Source organism: Nansenia antarctica, assembly GCF_963989245.1.
Source record: "Nansenia antarctica genome assembly, chromosome: 8".
Lineage (NCBI taxonomy): Eukaryota > Metazoa > Chordata > Actinopteri > Argentiniformes > Microstomatidae > Nansenia > Nansenia antarctica.
In genome coordinates this window covers 17306721-17324183 of record NC_137678.1, presented here as the reverse complement: position 1 = coordinate 17324183, position 17463 = coordinate 17306721, and the positions used below count along the sequence as shown (strand labels likewise).

General features: G+C 47.6%; 1 protein-coding gene across 1 annotated transcript; it reads left to right on the top strand.

The window, feature by feature from the left end:
- Positions 1–565: 565 nt before the first annotated feature.
- LOC308163954 (glucoside xylosyltransferase 1-like) lies at positions 566–16189 on the top strand (the record flags this gene model as incomplete). The annotated part of the gene is made up of 7 exons (XM_080538123.1): positions 566–795; positions 8247–8472; positions 8670–8801; positions 10864–11115; positions 12041–12164; positions 12523–12695; positions 16031–16189. 7 exons carry the CDS (start codon positions 566–568, stop codon positions 16187–16189), a joined length of 1296 nt encoding a protein of 431 aa, XP_080394249.1.
- Between the last annotated feature and the right edge of the window lie 1274 nt (positions 16190–17463).

The window sequence follows — 17463 nt, the reverse complement described above, 5'->3', positions numbered from 1 at the left end:
CTGAAAAAGAGGGACAAAAAACAACAACAGATCTCTAGAAAAGTACAACTCACATGTGCATTGAAATGTTTTATAATAATAATAATATTTATATTTATGATAATTCTTATTATTATTACTGTTATTATTATTATTATTATTATTATTATTATTATTATTATTATTAGGGAGACGGTAAACCGTGAGGGAAGAAATAGTTGATGTTCAAGAGCTGGGATTACCGTAAAATTCCTATTTATTGTTTGAAAAAACTACTAAGCCAACTACAGCGCGACATGGCAAAAAAAAAGAAGTAATCACCTACCGAAAACACTACTAAGATGTCAATGTAGCCTCATTTAACTACCATTCAGAAAACGCATTTCAACTAATAGTTTATAGCGACATAGTGGAACGTACTACCCAACACTAGCAGAGAGATTCATATGGTCCTACCCCAGAGGGAGAGGGGGAGGGTTGGACTTGTGTTGCTGCACCTCCCCCCACCTTCCCGTCCCGTCCAGCTCGTCTCCTCCCGGGCCATGACTGACTCGGTGCTTCTTCCTAAGCGCCTTGACTCCTGATCATGCGGCGCCACCTCCTCCGCGCCCTGCTGCTGTGCACGGTGCTGGCCGTGTTCTCCGTCCTGTACGTGTACAGTAAACTAGTCTCCTCCGTGGATGTGTCCTCCGTGGTGGGAGGAGGAGGAGGAGGAGGAGGGGGGAGGGCAGCCGCCTCCCAGAGGAGAGACACGGGACAAGGAACCAAGCGAGGGAGGGACGAGACACTGGAAGCAGGCCCCGAAAAACCCCATAGGTAGGTTTATACCCGCACTTTGGGTGACTTGTAGGTTGTTTGTGTATGACAAATGGTGTTGTGTATGTATGTGCAACATCATTCGATCGCACGTGTCGTTGATGTAAACAGAAGCGCAGCTTGGAAAAAATGCGATTTTCAGATGCTGCAGTGGTTATGAAAGTATTGGAAGACAGATGCATTGTTGACAGATGTGCTGTAGTAGGTAGTTAAAACTTTTTATTTTATTTGATCAATGTGTCTTGATTTCCGACGAGTCGGCTCACTAGATCACTGTGAGCAAACTGGATGTAACAAACCTCTCTCGGTCTGTGGAACAACAACACGACTACTACAACACGACTACTACAACACGACTACTACAACACGACTACTACAACATGACTACTACAACATGACTACTACAACATGACTACTAGTACTGGCAGAGCAACAGTTGTATGGTGATAGTCACAGTGTCAGTCAATTAATCAATTAACCCTATGTCTGATAACATTCATAGAGGAACTCCACTCTCAATAAGACGTGTCTTTTCTTTGGAGAGAGACTGATAGTTGTTATTGTAGGGACAGTTGTTATTGTTGTTATTGTAGGGACAGTCATTATTGTTGTTATTGTAGGGACAGTCATTATTGTTGTTATTGTAGGGACAGTCGTTATTGTTGTTATTGTACATTTACATTTACATTTTTGGCATTTAGCAGACGCCTTATTCCAAAGCGACTTACAATCAATACATTTGAATACTAAGCATGTGAATCAGCAGTCCACCATTCGTTGCAGGAAGAGTACTCTAGCTCGGGCCCGGGGCCACTGATAGAAGGAAAAACCTTCTCCCTATTATCGCCTTCTACTAAAACTTTTGATTTATTTTTTTATTTTTATTTTTTCTGGAGAAACTGAGAAACAGTACAAGGGGGGCAATAGAAGTTCTTAGGGACACAGTAGAGGGGAAAGCGGGTGTCTTTAGGAGACGTAGTGGTGAGGGTCAGAAGATGTCTCAGGAGGAGCAGTTAAGATGTAACCTGAAGAGATGGGTCTTCAGTCTACGACGGAAGATGGGTAGTGACTCTGCCGTTCTGACAGCCGTTGGGAGCTCATTCCACCAGCCAGTGTTGTGAAGAGACGTGATCGGGCAGCCCGACTGCTGTGTAGAGGAGGTGGGGCCAGTCGGCCAGCCGAGGTGGAGGAGCGGAGTGAGCGGGCAGGGGTTTGGGGGGTTACCATTTCCTTCAGGTAGGCAGGGGCTGTCCCTTTAGCTGCCTGGTATGCAAGCACCAGGGTCTTGAATCTGATGCGAGCTGCTATCGGGAGCCAGTGCAGGGTGCGAAGGAGAGGGGTGACATGCGAGTATTTGGGGAGGTTGAATACCAGCCGGGCAGCAGCATTCTGGATGAGCTGCAGAGGTCTAATGGCTGAAGCGGGGAGCCCAGCCAGGAGTACATTGCAGTAATCCAGGCGGGAGATGACCAGTGCCTGGGTCAAGAGTTGCGCTGCCTCTCTGGTAAGGAATGGTCGTATCCTTCTGATGTTGTAGAGCAGTGGTTCCCAAACTTTTTCAATCAGGCCCCCCTTGGGTAATTGGAAATATTTTCGAGCCCCCCCTAACCCGGTTCCCACCTAGATTTATATAATTAATTGTATAAAGTTGTAAAAACATTACATTTTCTCTTCTAATAATAACAAGACACATACAGTATATCCAACTATAGTTTTATATTTTATTATGGTTTGAAAAGGAACATAAGTGCTTGGCAAATGATCCTGTGCCACTGAAATATTCAACATATCAACATTAACTAATTTCTACTGCATCACTATTCTTACTCCTCACATTTCTATCACAATTACGATCAATGACTTGTGTGTGCTTGCTTTGCCTTGCAAATCTTCTCAAAGCGGGGTTGTTGTTTTGAGACTGCCACTCTCAGTTCATTCTCAATGTTCAACTTCGACCTGTATTTGCTTTTGATAGCAGCAACAGCAGAAAAGCCTATCTCACACAGGTACGATGTTGCAAAAGGCAGCAGTATTCCCACAGCTTTCTGTCCAATGAGAGGGTAGTCCTTCTCCACTCCAATCCAAAACCCAGCCAAAGTCGTGGATGTGAACTGCAGCCTCATGGTTGACTCTGAAGTCATGTCGATGTACTGTTCCTCTTCCGCAGTGCTGAACATGGCAGGTGGTGGTGCAACAAATGGATCTCTAATCCAGTCGTATTTGGCACTGTCATCCACAGAGAAGTATTTCTGGAAGCTTTGTTTCAGGGCTGAGATGTGCTCTCTCATACATGGAACCACTGTGCTCTGCAGCTCATTGGTCTCGATGAATGCCTTCAGATTCCCAAATGAGTCGATGTCCCCCTGTTCAAGTCTCCTGCCCCACATGTCCAGTTTCCGTGTGAAAGATTGTATCCTGTCTGCCAGATGTGGAAGGTGTGTGTTGTTGCCCTGCAACTGTAGATTCAATTCATTGAGCTTCTCAAACATGTCGCTTAGGTAGGCCAATTTCATGAGGAAGTCTTCATCATTAAACTTGCTGGCAAGTTCGTTCCCTTCCTCCTCCAAGTAGATTCGGATCTCATCTTTCAGCGATAGCACCCTGGACAGCACCTTTCCGCGAGAGAGCCAACGCGACTCGCTGTGAAATAGCACGGCTGTGTGCTCGGAGCCCATCTCCTCGCACAAAGCGGAAAAAATGCGAGCTTTCAGTGGTCTTGTTTTTATGTAATTGACGGTGGTGATAACATGAGACAAAACGTCATTCAACTCTGGACTCAGCTGCTTTGACGCGAGTGCCTCCCTGTGTATTATGCAGTGAGTCCACACTGCTTTCGGTGCAACGCGCTTGATGAGCGTCTGGAGCCCTCCCCGTTTTCCTGCCATGGCCTGGGCACCGTCGGTGCATATCCCCACACAGTCCTCCCATTTCAGATCGGCTTCACTCAGGTATTTGTCTATGATTTTGAACAGTTCATCAGCTGTTGCTCTGTTTGGGACATAGTTGCAAAATAGCAAATCCTCGCTCAAACCCTCCGCATCAATGTATCTGACATACGCTATTAACAGACAGTCCTTGTTACTATCTGTGGCCTCGTCTACCTGGAGCGCAAAGCGTTGGTCTTTTATTTTCTCAACAAGCTGCTCTTTCATGTCTTCTGAGATGTCATCTCGCAATAGTGTTGTTTGACAGGGGGATAGCTTTGAGTTTTTGGGCTGTTGCCTCGTCTATCATATGTGAAACCATATCTATTGCAGCAGGGAGTATTAACTCCTCAGCGATGGTGTGTGGTTTTTTAGACTGGGCGATACGATATGCCACTTTGTAGGAGGCAAGTTGAGCATTAGACGTAACAGATGCTGTTTTAACGAAACGGCTCTGCTGACCACGGTATTCTTGGAGTTTTCTCTTGAAGAAATCGAGGGGCTTCTTCACATCAGTCGGGTGTGTGGTCTCCAAGTGACGTTTCAACTTGCTAGGCTTCATGCTTTCTGCCGCTAAAGTTTTGAGACAGAGGACACACAGTGGTCGTTCCTCCGCACCGACCACATTAGACGTGAAGCCCAGGGAGAGGTATGTATCGTCATACTTTCTTGACTTTGGCTTTGGGACGTTTGTCATGGGCTCCTTCGCTTTTCGTTTAGCTTCTGGCTCTTTCATAAACTTATCCATTGTTGTTGTTGCTGCTAGATAGCTGGAGGAGGGAGTGCGCGCGTCAATGACGTGAATGGAGCGCGCGTCAATGACGTGAATGGAGCCCCCTCGCTGCCTCTTTGTTACAGTTTATGGCCTGCGCTCCATTCAGGTTCTCATTTTTATCATCCAACGCCCACAACACCCCTGATGGTAACCTTAAGCAAGCAGTGTTTGTTTACAGCTCTTGTGTGTGCATTTTTTTCCCCTCCCATTATTTCTGCGCCCCCCCTGCAGTACCCCCGCGCCCCACTAGGGGGTCGCGACCCACAGTTTGGGAACCGCTGTTGTAGAGGAAGAATCTGCAGGAGCGAGCCGTTGCTGCAATGTTCTCCGCACAGGAAAGTCGGTTATCCAGGATCACTCCAAGGTTCTTGGCTGTCAGGGAGGGGGTTACAGTAGAGTTCTCCACTGTGATGGAGAAGTCTTGGAGAGGGCAGGCTTTCCCGGGAATGAAGAGGAGCTCGGTCTTGTTAAGATTGAGCTTGAGATGGTGGTCAGCCATCCAAGTTGAAATGTCAGCAAGACATGCTGAGATACGGGTTGCCACGTGTACATCAGACGGGGGGAAGGACAGGAAGAGTTGAGTGTCGTCTGCGTAGCTGTGGTAGGAGAGCCCATGTGAAGAGATTACCGAGCCAAGAGACTTGGTGTAGAGGGAGAAGAGTAGGGGCCCTAGGACGGAACCCTGGGGTACTCCAGTGGAGAGGGTTCGTGTAGAAGATAGCGATTCTCTCCAGGTCACCTGGTAGGAGCGGCCCGCCAGGTAGGAAGAAAACCAGGAGTGTGCGGTGCCAGAGATGCCCAGGTCTGAGAGGATGGAGAGAAGGATCTGGTGATTGACTGTGTCGAAGGCAGCAGACAGGTCAAGGAGAATGAGAACAGAGGAGAGGGAGGAAGCTTGGGCAGAGTGGAGGGCTTCCGTGACAGCAAGGAGCGCAGTCTCAGTGGAATGCCCAGCCTTGAAGCCGGATTGGTGGGGGTCTAAGTGATCCATCTTCCGGAGATAGTCAGTCAGTTGTTTAGATGCCGCGCGTTCAAGGGTTTTGGAAGGGAAGGAGAGAAGGGATACAGGTCTGTAGTTGTGGACAGATGATGGGTCAAGGGTAGGTTTCTTGAGGAGAGGCTTGACTCTGGCTATTTTGAAGGCCGCTGGGACAGATCCAGTGGATAGGGAGGAGTTGATTAGGGTGGTAAGGTAAGGAAGGATGTCGGCGGAAATGGATTGGAGAAGGGGGGTGGGGAATGGGGATGGGGTCAAGAGGGCATGTGGTTGCCCGCTTTGATGTGATAAGTGTGAGAATCTCATCGGGGGAGAGGGGGGGAAAAGATGACAATCCAGAGATCGAGTGTCGAGGGGAGAGTTTGGAAGGGGTGTTAGCATTGTTAGTGGGTTAGTAGTTATTGTAGGGACAGTTGTTATTGTTGTTATTGTAGGGACAGTCGTTATTGTTGTTATTGTAGGGACAGTCGTTATTGTTGTTATTGTAGGGACAGTCATTATTGTTGTTATTGTAGGGACAGTCGTTATTGTTGTTATTGTAGGGACAGTTGTTATTGGTGTTATTGTAGGGACAGTTGTTATTGTTGTTATTGTAGGGACAGTCGTTATTGTTGTTATTGTAGGGACAGTTGATATTGTTGTTATTGTAGGGACAGTCATTATTGTAGGGACAGTTGTTATTGTTGTTATTGTAGGGACAGTTGTTATTGGTGTTATTGTTGGGACAGTTGTTATTGGTGTTACTGTAGGGACAGTTGTTATTGTAGGGACAGTTGTTATTGTTGTTATTGTAGGGACAGTTGTTATTGGTGTTACTGTAGGGACAGTTGTTATTGTAGGGACAGTTGTTATTGTTGTTATTGTAGGGACAGTCGTTATTGGTGTTATTGTAGGGACAGTTGTTATTGGTGTTATTGTAGGGACCGTTGTTATTGGTGTTATTGTAGGGACAGTTGTTATTGGTGTTATTGTAGGGACAGTTGTTATTGGTGTTATTGTAGGGACAGTTGTTATTGGTGTTATTGTAGGGACAGTTGTTATTGGTGTTATTGTAGGGACAGTTGTTATTGGTGTTATTGTTGGGACAGTTGTTATTGGTGTTACTGTAGGGACAGTTGTTATTGTAGGGACAGTTGTTATTGTTGTTATTGTAGGGACAGTTGTTATTGGTGTTACTGTAGGGACAGTTGTTATTGTAGGGACAGTTGTTATTGTTGTTATTGTAGGGACAGTCGTTATTGGTGTTATTGTAGGGACAGTTGTTATTGGTGTTATTGTAGGGACCGTTGTTATTGGTGTTATTGTAGGGACAGTTGTTATTGGTGTTATTGTAGGGACAGTTGTTATTGGTGTTATTGTAGGGACAGTTGTTATTGGTGTTATTGTAGGGACAGTTGTTATTGGTGTTATTGTAGGGACAGTTGTTATTGGTGTTATTGTAGGGACAGTTGTTATTGGTGTTATTGTAGGGACAGTTGTTATTGGTGTTATTGTAGGGACAGTTGTTATTGGTGTTATTGTAGGGACCGTTGTTATTGTTGTTATTGTAGGGACAGTTGTTATTGGTGTTATTGTAGGGACAGTTGTTATTGGTGTTATTGTAGGGACAGTTGTTATTGGTGTTATTGTAGGGACAGTTGTTATTGTTGGGACAGCAGTTGGGTTTTCATTCATTGAGTTGTTCCCCATGAGGTGCTGAGATAGGAGAGACATCTGCAAACACAGCTTTGTTTTCTTTCTCTCTCTCTCTCTCTCTCTCAACACAATTCAATATAAAGGGCTTTATTGGCATGGGAAGCATACGTTTACATTGCCAAAGTAAGTGTGAAGAAACAACAACTCAACTGACAACAATCTCTCTCTCTCTCTCTCTCTCTCTCTCTCTCTCTCTCTCTCTCTCTCTCTCTCTCTCTCTCTCTCGTTTACACCTCTGTGCAAAACCTGCAGGCGTGACCGACCAAACCTGTTCCCCCCAGCCAGGTGTCCGTAAAAACACGTAGGGCCACTAGATTCACAGACACGGTTTAATAAACCCAGCCAAGGATTAAATCACACTTGCAATGGAAAGAAATCAGCATTGAGGAGGCTTTTTAGTCTAGGATTTAGTATTGAATGCGTCCATGAAACCAGCGAGCTGGAGTCAGCACAAACAAACAAAAACAACATGTATGACATTGAGGAACATGCTGTAGGATAAGTGTAGGCTATTAGGTCTGTGTGTAGTAGCCATACGGGCATGGCTGGTCATTCGCTCAAACTGATCATTCGTGGGACTGCGGAGACATTTGGGTTCGCCTCGCTGGCACATCGCGGTAGATTAGCCGATAGAAGAGCTCTCCAGATCCGCTCAAATATTGACACAAGATAAGGGGACAGAGAGTGAATGGGCCCGTGTAAGTGGTGCCTTTTGTTCTGGGAGGTTTCTCTGCAGTTTCACCGCAGCGTGAGAACTGTAGGCAAATCACGATGCTGCTGTTTACATTGATTTCACACAAGTCTGTCAAAAAAGTGGTTTGTTGTACTCTCACGGTCACGCTGGCTATCTCAATGAAAGACTGCCCTCTGGTGGTTGGGAATGGAGTTGTCTCAATCCAGCCAATGCCCTGCTGACATGCCCTCTCCTCCTGACTTCCCTGTCTGTCTTCACTCTCTCTATCCAATAAAAAAGAAAAATCTGAGAGGGACTTTACTTGACTCTGAAAAAAACAACGTTTAAAAGCGTCAGCTAATTATTCTTTTTCTCCCCCTGTTCCAGGTATGCCGTGCGTGAGCAGGGGGGTGTGGAGGGGAGGGGGGCGGCCCGGGTGAGTGTGGAGGAGGGAGGGGTGGCCCAGGTGAGCATGCACCTGGCCGTGGTGGCGTGTGGTCAGAGGCTGGAGGAGACCCTGACCATGCTGAAGTCTGCGGTCCTGCTCAGCTCCAAACCCCTCTGCCTGCACATCTTCTCTGACGACCAGCTGTACCCCGAGTTCAGACACGCCGTGAGTCATCGGACACTGAAACATGACTAGATTTATTAACATACTTCTAAAAAATATGGACACATATATAGACCCACGTGTGTTACACTTGTGGTTAAATTCTGGCTAAGTCTTAAATTTGACTTGGTGAAACCTGCAGGAACCCTTTAAATGCTGTTATATAATCCCTCTGGGTTTCTGCTGCTGTGTTCCTCTAGCTGGACTCGTGGCCCAGTGCGGTGCGGTCCAGGTTCAACTACACCCTGTACCCCATCACCTTCCCCCGGGACCACGCAGCCGAGTGGAAGAAACTGTTCAAGCCCTGCGCCTCCCAGAGACTCTTCCTGCCTGTGAGTTAAGGCCGATTTAAGCTTCTGCGTTGAATTTACGCGCGTCTACGCCGTAGCCTACGTAAGGGGTCTCCAAGTTTATAGTTCTACGTTCTAGTTCTACGTTCTAGTTCTACGTTCCTACGCGGACCGCGTCGCGTTGGTCGGTGTACTCATAGCGGCATAGAAAAATATGCTTTTCTTATTCTATCTCGTTAACGGTACATGACTAAGACTCCATTCAAAGTTCAGTGTGTTCAGCATGCTATTCTGGTCATGGAGAATTTTAGTTTGGAATTCTAACCCATTGTGACGCGGAGATATTCGGCCGTAAGTGACGGGTCCCCCCCCCGCCGCTGCTGCGCGCACCACCGCTTCCTGGTGGATGAAACTCCCGTTGACAGCGGGGGGAGAGACAAGTTGTTATCCTAACCCACGGTAAACCACAGTTATTAACCCGCAAAGGGTGCCTCCGGGCACCGTGTTTGTCCGAATAACACCGGCTATGAAGGTGGTAGGCCGATGCATAATAGTGATCAAAAAACGTATTTTTGTTAAGGTAATTACAGAAAAAGTAAATGACATTTCTGTCATGGCTTCCGCATTTTGGCCGACGAGAGAGTCGGAATCTTGTCGGAATCATGTGCTACCAAGCGGACCAATCACAGAGCTTACGGTTGCGTAGAAACTGACGCGAGGTGCGCGTCAACCCTCTCCGTAGGCTACGCAAGGCTACGCGGGCCTACGCAAGCTACGCCGTAGCCTACGCCGTCGATTTTACGCAGGAGCGTAAACTGGGCTTTAGTCAGCAGACATGGTGGACAAAGGCCTTCTTCTGAATGTTATGCTAATGCCTAATATCACGCTAAATGCTAAATGTCATATCACGCTAAATGCTAAATGTTATGCTAATGCCTAATATCACACTAATGAATGAATGAATGAATGAATGGTCTTTTGTCATTGCTACAGTACAGGTACCAAACAACGAAATTTAGGAGGGGTGGCTCCCCTGGTGTTAGGAAAGGGAAAAATAAAAACACTTTTTAAAAAAAAACACAAGAAGGGAAGGAGCTGGTTTACATAAATAAAGGCTATCGAGGGCCGAAGAACATAACCTCCTATCTGAAAAATCCACTTTTTTTTTTTTTTCTTGTAGAATGCTATTTTTAAAAAAAATAGCATTCTACAAGAAAACAACACAGTTATTTTTTAAGGATACCCCTATACAATTCATACAATTGTATAGGGGTATCCTTACAAAATAGCATTCTACAAGAAAACAACACCGTTTTTTGTGTTTTCCCAAAAAAGTAAAATGTTCAGATAGGAGGTTATGTTCTTCGGCCCTCGCTATGTACACTATCCACTATACTATACTGTACAGATAGACGACTAGGGTTGTCATATTGCACAATAGTGTTATTGCACATTTATTTAAAGTGTCGCAGTTTGCAGGCTTGAAATGTACATATTTGTGCCTCAGCACTACACCTGATTTTTTCAGTCCAGCAGCTGCCATCAATCCGTCCAGACTGTCCAGGGCCCAGAACCTAGGTCTTTGCTGTGTTCAGGGCCTAAATGTTATACTAATGCCTAATATCATGCTGAATGCTAAATGTTATGCTAATGCCTAATATTATTCTAAATGTTATACTAATGCATAATATGGTAAATGGACTGTACTTATATAGCGCCTTATTCCAAAGCGCCTTACAACGGTCACACATTCACACACACACACACATTCACACACCAATGGCGGCAAGCTACCATGCAAGGCGCCGGCCCGCTCATTGGGAGCAATTTAGGGGTTCAGTGTTTTGCCCAAGGACACCTCGACATGTGGCCAGCTGGGGTTCGAACCGCCGACCTTGCGATCATTAGACGCCGGCTCTACCTCCTGCGCCACAGCCACCCCACAACGTCATGCTAAATGCTAAATATTATGCTAACACCTAACGTCACGCTAAATGCTAAACGTTATGCTAACGATAAAAGGCGAACCTAACCCGTGTGTCTGTGTATGTGTGTGTGTGTGTGTCTCTCTGTGTGTGTGTGTGTGTCTCTCCCTCTCCTGCAGCTCATCCTGAGGGACGTGGACTCCCTGGTGTACGTGGACTCTGACGTCCTGTTCCTGCAGCCCGTGGACGACCTCTGGTCCCTACTACAGCGCTTCAACGCCACGCAGCTGGCCGCCATGGCCCCGGAGCACGAGGAGCCGCGCATCGCCTGGTACAACCGCTTCGCCCGCCACCCCTACTACGGCACCACGGGGGTCAACTCTGGGGTCATGCTGATGAACATGACCCGCATCAGACACACCTACTTTAAGGTATGAACATGACCCGCTTCTTTCTTCTCACTCTCCTCCTCCTCTTCTTCCTCCTCTTCCTCTTCCTCCTCCTCTTCTTCATTCTCTTCCTCCTCTTCCTCCTCCTCCTCTTCTTCCTCCTCTTCCTCTTCCTCCTCCTCTTCATTCTCTTCCTCCTCTTCCTCCTCCTCTTCATTCTCCTCCTCTTCCTCCTCCTCTTCATCCTCCTCCTCCTCTTCATGCTCCTCCTCCTCCTCTTCATTCTCCTCCTCTTCCTCCTCCTCTTCATTCTCCTCCTCTTCCTCTTCTTCCTCCTCTTCCTCCTCCTCTTCATTCTCCTCCTCTTCCTCTTCCTCCTCCTCTTCCTCCTCCTCCTCTTCCTCCTCCTCCTCTTCATTCTCCTCCTCCTCCTCTTCATGCTCCTCCTCTTCTTCCTCCTCCTCTTCCTCTTCGTTCTCATCCAAGGTAGGTTAGGTTAGGCCTAGGGTTATATTAGGCCTAGGGTTAGGGTTAGATTAGATTAGGCCTAGGGTTAAGGTTATGTTATTAACATAGCTTGCTTCAGAGCCACCTCTTTCAAGGTGCATTCAGTTCAGACAGGGAGACTTGCTTGAAACCTTTTCTTTATGACCAGGAAGATCAAAGACATCCTGTTGACTTTTATAGGTTTCAAAGCTGTTCCTGTGGTATTTAGCTTGAGGGGTAACTCATGAAATTCATCACCAAGGTGTTAAATCCACCTCAAGTCAATAAAGCAGTCAGGTCTGTATTTGATGTTTTTTGTAACTGTAATACCATCATCGACCAGAAGAGGACACCGTTGAGGCACAGATTGGAAGTCTTGTAGTGTCAGCCGAGGTGTTGTAGATTGACATTAGCAGGGTGCTGTATAACAGCGATCGTGCGTCTCTGTAACGATTTCCTGTTTCCTGTTTCCTGTGAGCAGAATGACATGACCTCGGTGGGTCTGAGGTGGGAGGAGCTTCTAATGCCTCTGCTGCAGAAGTACAAGCTGAACATCACCTGGGGAGACCAGGACCTGCTCAACATCATCTTCCACCACAACCCAGGTAAGACTGACCTCTAACCCCTGCCCCCTAACCCCTGACCTCTAACCCCTGACCTCTAACCCCTCACCTGGGGAGACCAGGACCTGCTCAACATCATCTTCCACCACAACCCAGGTAAGACTGACCCCTAAACTCTAACCCCTGACCTCTAACCCCTAACCCCTCTTCCTCCTCCTCCTCATCTCTAACCCCTCCCTGTTTTCCCTCCAGAGGCTGATGAAGGCCCCATCTCCTCCTCCTCTTCATCATTAACCCCTCCCCGTCTCCCCTCCAGAGAGGCTGATGAAGGCCCTCCTCCTCCTCCTCTTCCTCCTCCTCCTCTTCATCATTAACCCCTCCCTGTCTCTCCTCCCTCCAGAGAGGTTGATGGAGGTGCCCTGCCAGTGGAACTACCGGCCGGACCACTGCATCTACGGCAGCAACTGTGCCTCAGCGGAGGAGGAGGGGGTGTTCATCCTGCACGGGAACCGGGGGGTCTACCACGACCACAAGCAGCCCGCCTTCAGGGCCGTGTACCAGGCCATACGACAGGTACGCACCCTCCTCTTCCTCCTCTTCCTCCTCCTCCTCCTCCTCCTCCTCCTCTTCCTCCTTCTCCTTCAGGGCCGTCTACCACGCCAATACGACAGGTACACACCCTCCTCCTCCTCCTCCTCTTCCTCCTCCTCCCCCTCCTCATCATCATCTTTCTCCTGATCCTCCTCCTTCTCCTCCTCCTCCTCCTCCTCCTCCTCCTCCTCAAGTCTGTCTAAAGTCTGCGGTAGCTAAAAGCAGCAGCGGCCCTAGCCTGTCTGTCACACGTCTCTCTGTCACACGTCTGTCTGTCACACGTCTCTCTGTCACACGTCTCTCTGTCACACGTCTCTCTGTCACACGTCTCTCTGTCACACGTCTCTCTGTCACACGTCTGTCTGTCACACGTCTCTCTGTCACACGTCTCTCTGTGTGGGGGAGAGGAAGGACTTGAAGAGCTGCCCAGAACAGTGTCTCTCACACACTACACACTACACACACACACACACACACAAACGCCCGCCTGTACACACTCGAAGACACACTCACACACACACACACACACGAACGCCCGCACACACTCAAAGACACACACAACCCCCCCCCCCCCACACACACACCAACACCCGCACACACTCGAAGACACACACACACTCGACCGCACACAGACACACACACTCTCTCTCTACTCTCAGACATATTACTGTGGCTCATAAAGTGGCGGGGCTATAAAAGCACGGCCAGGACAGCCGTTAAGTTTGAGTGCTGCTGAATCCCTCCCTCACCCTCCCTTCCCCAGCTCCCTCACCCCCCCTCACCCTCCCTCCCTCGCCCCGGCTCCCTCACCCATACATAATCAATAAGGAGGGAACGCAGCTTTATGACCGGTGGTGTGTATGTGAGAGAGAGAGAGAGAGAGCGTATGTGTGTGTGTGTGTGTGTGTGTCTGATGTACGCGCCTCCGTGTGTGTGTGTGTGATGTGTGTGATGTGTGTGTGTGTGAGAGAGCGTGTATGTATGTGTGTGATGTTCATGAGCGTGTGTGTGTGTGCCAGCGCTCGTAAAAAGCGTCTCACTTTTACTGGTCCGTTACTGGGGCAGCGTGGAGGTAAATGAGTTATCGTAAAAAAGATCATTCCGTCTAATTTCCTGTGAGCGTTGTAAAAAAAATAAAAAAAACGGGCTTTCATTATCGGACGGACAGGATCACGTAACCACGGCGATAACGCCAAAGTGTGTTTTCATCATGTTGAGTGTTTTACGGGCGTCTAGTCCGCACCGCCGAGTCAGCACGTTGGTCTGGAGCTTTCAGACAGAAAAGAAGATAATAATGACTCGTTTATTAGTACACTAGGAAGTGTACACTAGGAAGCCCACACTAGGAAGTGTACACTAGGAAGTCTACACTAGGAATGCTATACTAGTAAGTCTACACTAGGAAGTCCACACTAGGAAGTGTACACGAGTAAGTCTACACTAGGAAGTCCACACTAGTAAGTGTACACTAGGAAGTGTACCCTAGGAAGTGTACCCTAGGAAGTCTACACTAGGAAGTCTACACTAGTAAGTGTCCACTAGGAAGTCTACACTAGGAAGTGTACCCTAGTAAGTGTACACTAGTAAGTCTACACTAGGAAGTCCACACTAGGAAGTGTACCCTAGGAAGTGTACCATGGGAAGTGTACCCTAGGAAGTGTACCCTAGGAAGTATACACTAGGAAGTCTACACTAAGTGGACACTAGTATGTCTATACTAATAAGTGTACACTAGTGAGTGTACACTAGTAAGTCTACACTAGAAAGTCTACACTAGTAAGTGTACCCTAGTAAGTGTACACTAGGAAGTGTACCCTAGGAAGTGTACCCTAGGAAGTGTACCCTAGGAAGTCTACACTAGGAAGTCTACACTAGTAAGTGTACACTAGGAAGTCTACACTAGGAAGTCCACACTAGGAAGTGTACACTAGTAAGTCTACACTAGAAAGTCTACACTAGTAAGTGTACCCTAGTAAGTCTACACTAGTAAGTAGGGATGTCCCGATCCCACTTTTTCACTACCGATACCGATACCGATACCTGGGCTTCGGGTATCGGCGATACCGATACCGATCCGATATTTGTATAAATTTTTTGACCCCTGAATTTTTTTTTATTTTTTATTTTTTTCCTAACACCAGGGGAGCCACCCCTCCTAAATTTCGTTGTTTGGTACCTGTACTGTAGCAATGACAATAAAGACCATTCATTCATTCATTCATTCAAATACCTCCCCAGTATATAGTCCACACCAACAACAGTTAAATTAAAGACTGCCAGCCTTTATTAAAGCAACAAAAATAGTACTCTGCAGTACTCAGTGACCACCTCTCTTAAAACGACATGGACTTTGCTTTTGTTAATTTTCCATTCGAGCAGCATCTCCTCCATGGCTGCCTTAATGGAATCCCCAGTGTGTGAGCCACGGAACTCACGGGCATGCAGCACCGCTTTCTTGAAAGTAAAATCAGAGTCTATCCAGTGTGCTGTGAGACTCAACAACGACATTGGACACACGTCTGAGCTCCAAATGTCCGTTGTGAAGCTAATAGCATCGACATTCTCCAATAGTTTGGCGAGGAACTCACACACTTCATTGTGCATTTTCGGGATGGCATTTTCGGTTATATAATGCCGACTGGGCAAAGTATAACGCGGCTCTAGGTGTTCAATTAAACTCCGAAACCCCACATTCTCTACCACCGAAAGTGGTTGGTCGTCGAGCACAATAAACCGAACCAATTTCTCCGTTATTGCTTTTGCAATTTTGCTGTCTGGGGGGAGTTTCTCTCGCATCTCGCCAATGTTATGTTCAATAACGGAGTCGAACTCAGAGCTTGTAGTCGGACGTAACACAAAACACAAAAAAAACACAAAACGTAATACGGCACATGTCGTAAAGCCCAAACTGTCGTAAACACAGACGTAACACAGACGCGGATCGGGCACGCGGATCGGAGCCTTTTTTTTTTCTGGTCCGATCTCCGATCCAGCATTCAGGACCAATATCGGGTCGATATCCGATCTCAGTATCGGATCGGGACATCCCTACTAGTAAGTGTACACTAGTAGCGCGTATGAAGCTCATAATAAGGGTGGCGGTAGGTCTTAACCTGGCGGTGCGTCTTAATTAAGACTTAAGACGGCAAGTTAAGAAATGCATAATAGGGCCCCAAGTGTTCCTCAGTGATGGAAACCTCAAACCTCAACCCTAACAAATTGTAAGAGAGAGAGAGAGAGAGAGAGAGAGAGAGACAGACAGACAGACAGACATAATTTCTCTATAAACTGACACCAGATCTGTTCTTCCCTCCTAGTACCCGTTTGGGGCGGAGCCTGTGAGCGCCCTGCTGGCTCCCCTAGAAGCGGAGCTTCAGAAGACCACCCACACCTACTGTGGGCGGAGCCACGGCCTGTTCACCAAGCGGCTGGCCCAGAGCCTGACCGCCACACGGAACCGGACCCCCCGACCGTAACAGGACCGCTCTACAGCCTCCCTGACCGGGACAGGACCACTCTACAGCCTCCCCGACCATAACAAGACCACACACTATCAGAAACCCTAACTGCACCAAGTGACTGACCATAACAGGACCACTCTTCATCCTCCCTGACTGTAACATGACCACACGTGGGTGACCACTCTGCTCTGGTCAGAAGGACTTGGGTCGTCCACGCTGGAGAGAGAATACACAGGACCGTGTTGCGGGCCAGATCGGGTCACAGTGGTCCAGACTAGGACAGAACCAGCACCAGAACTAAAGCAGCTTGTTTAGGCTGAATGGTACCAGACCTATTAAACACAGAACCAGTATCAGAACTAAAACAGCTTGTTTAGGGTTAGGTTCTGAATGGTACCAGACCTATTAAACACAGAACCAGCATCAGAACTAAAACAGCTTGTTTAGGGTTAGGTTCTGAATGGTACCAGACATAGACACAGAACCAGCATCAGAACTAAAACAGCTTGTTTAGGGTGAATGGTACCAGACCTGAATACAGAACCAGTACCAGAACTAAAGCAGCTTGTTTAGGGTGAATGGTACCAGACTTAAAGACAGAACCAGCATCAGAACCGGTACCAGTCATATAAGAGACAGGAGCTACTCTGAGCCCCCTGGGGAACCAGAACCAGAACCAGAGCCAGGACCAGAGCCAGGGTGTGTGACAGGCTGGGTCTGAACCCGGGTCTCCCACCTGCAGGACACAAGCCTGGACCTTTAAACCACCAGGACAACCTCACGGTCTGACACCCCTGAGGACTACCCCTGGACACCTCCTACAGGGGGGGGGGGGTGTGTGTGTGTGAGTGTGATGGTGTGTGTGTGTGTGATGGTGTGAGTGTGTGTGCGCACGTGTCCGCGTGTGTGTGTATGAGTGAGTGAGTGTGACAGCGTGTGTGTCTGAGTGAGTGGGTGTGTGAGTGAGTGAGTGAGTGTGTGTGTGAGTGAGTGAGGTAGTGAGTGAGTGTGTGCGTGCGTCCGTCCATACGTGCGTGTGTACGTGCGAGCGAGTGTGTGTGAGGGCGTGCGTGCGTACATGCGTGCGTGTCCGCGTCTGTGTGTGTGTGTGTGTGTGTGTGAGAGAGAGACATGGGACTGCTGGTGTCAGAGTGGAACACACAGTATGGTTTCCTGTCTTGTAGCACATTTGGCGTTTATATAAATGGTCAGTTACTGGAATTACAGTTGTACATTTACGACTTTACACTTTTGTACGATTCGTTTTTTATTTTGTACTTTTTTTAAAA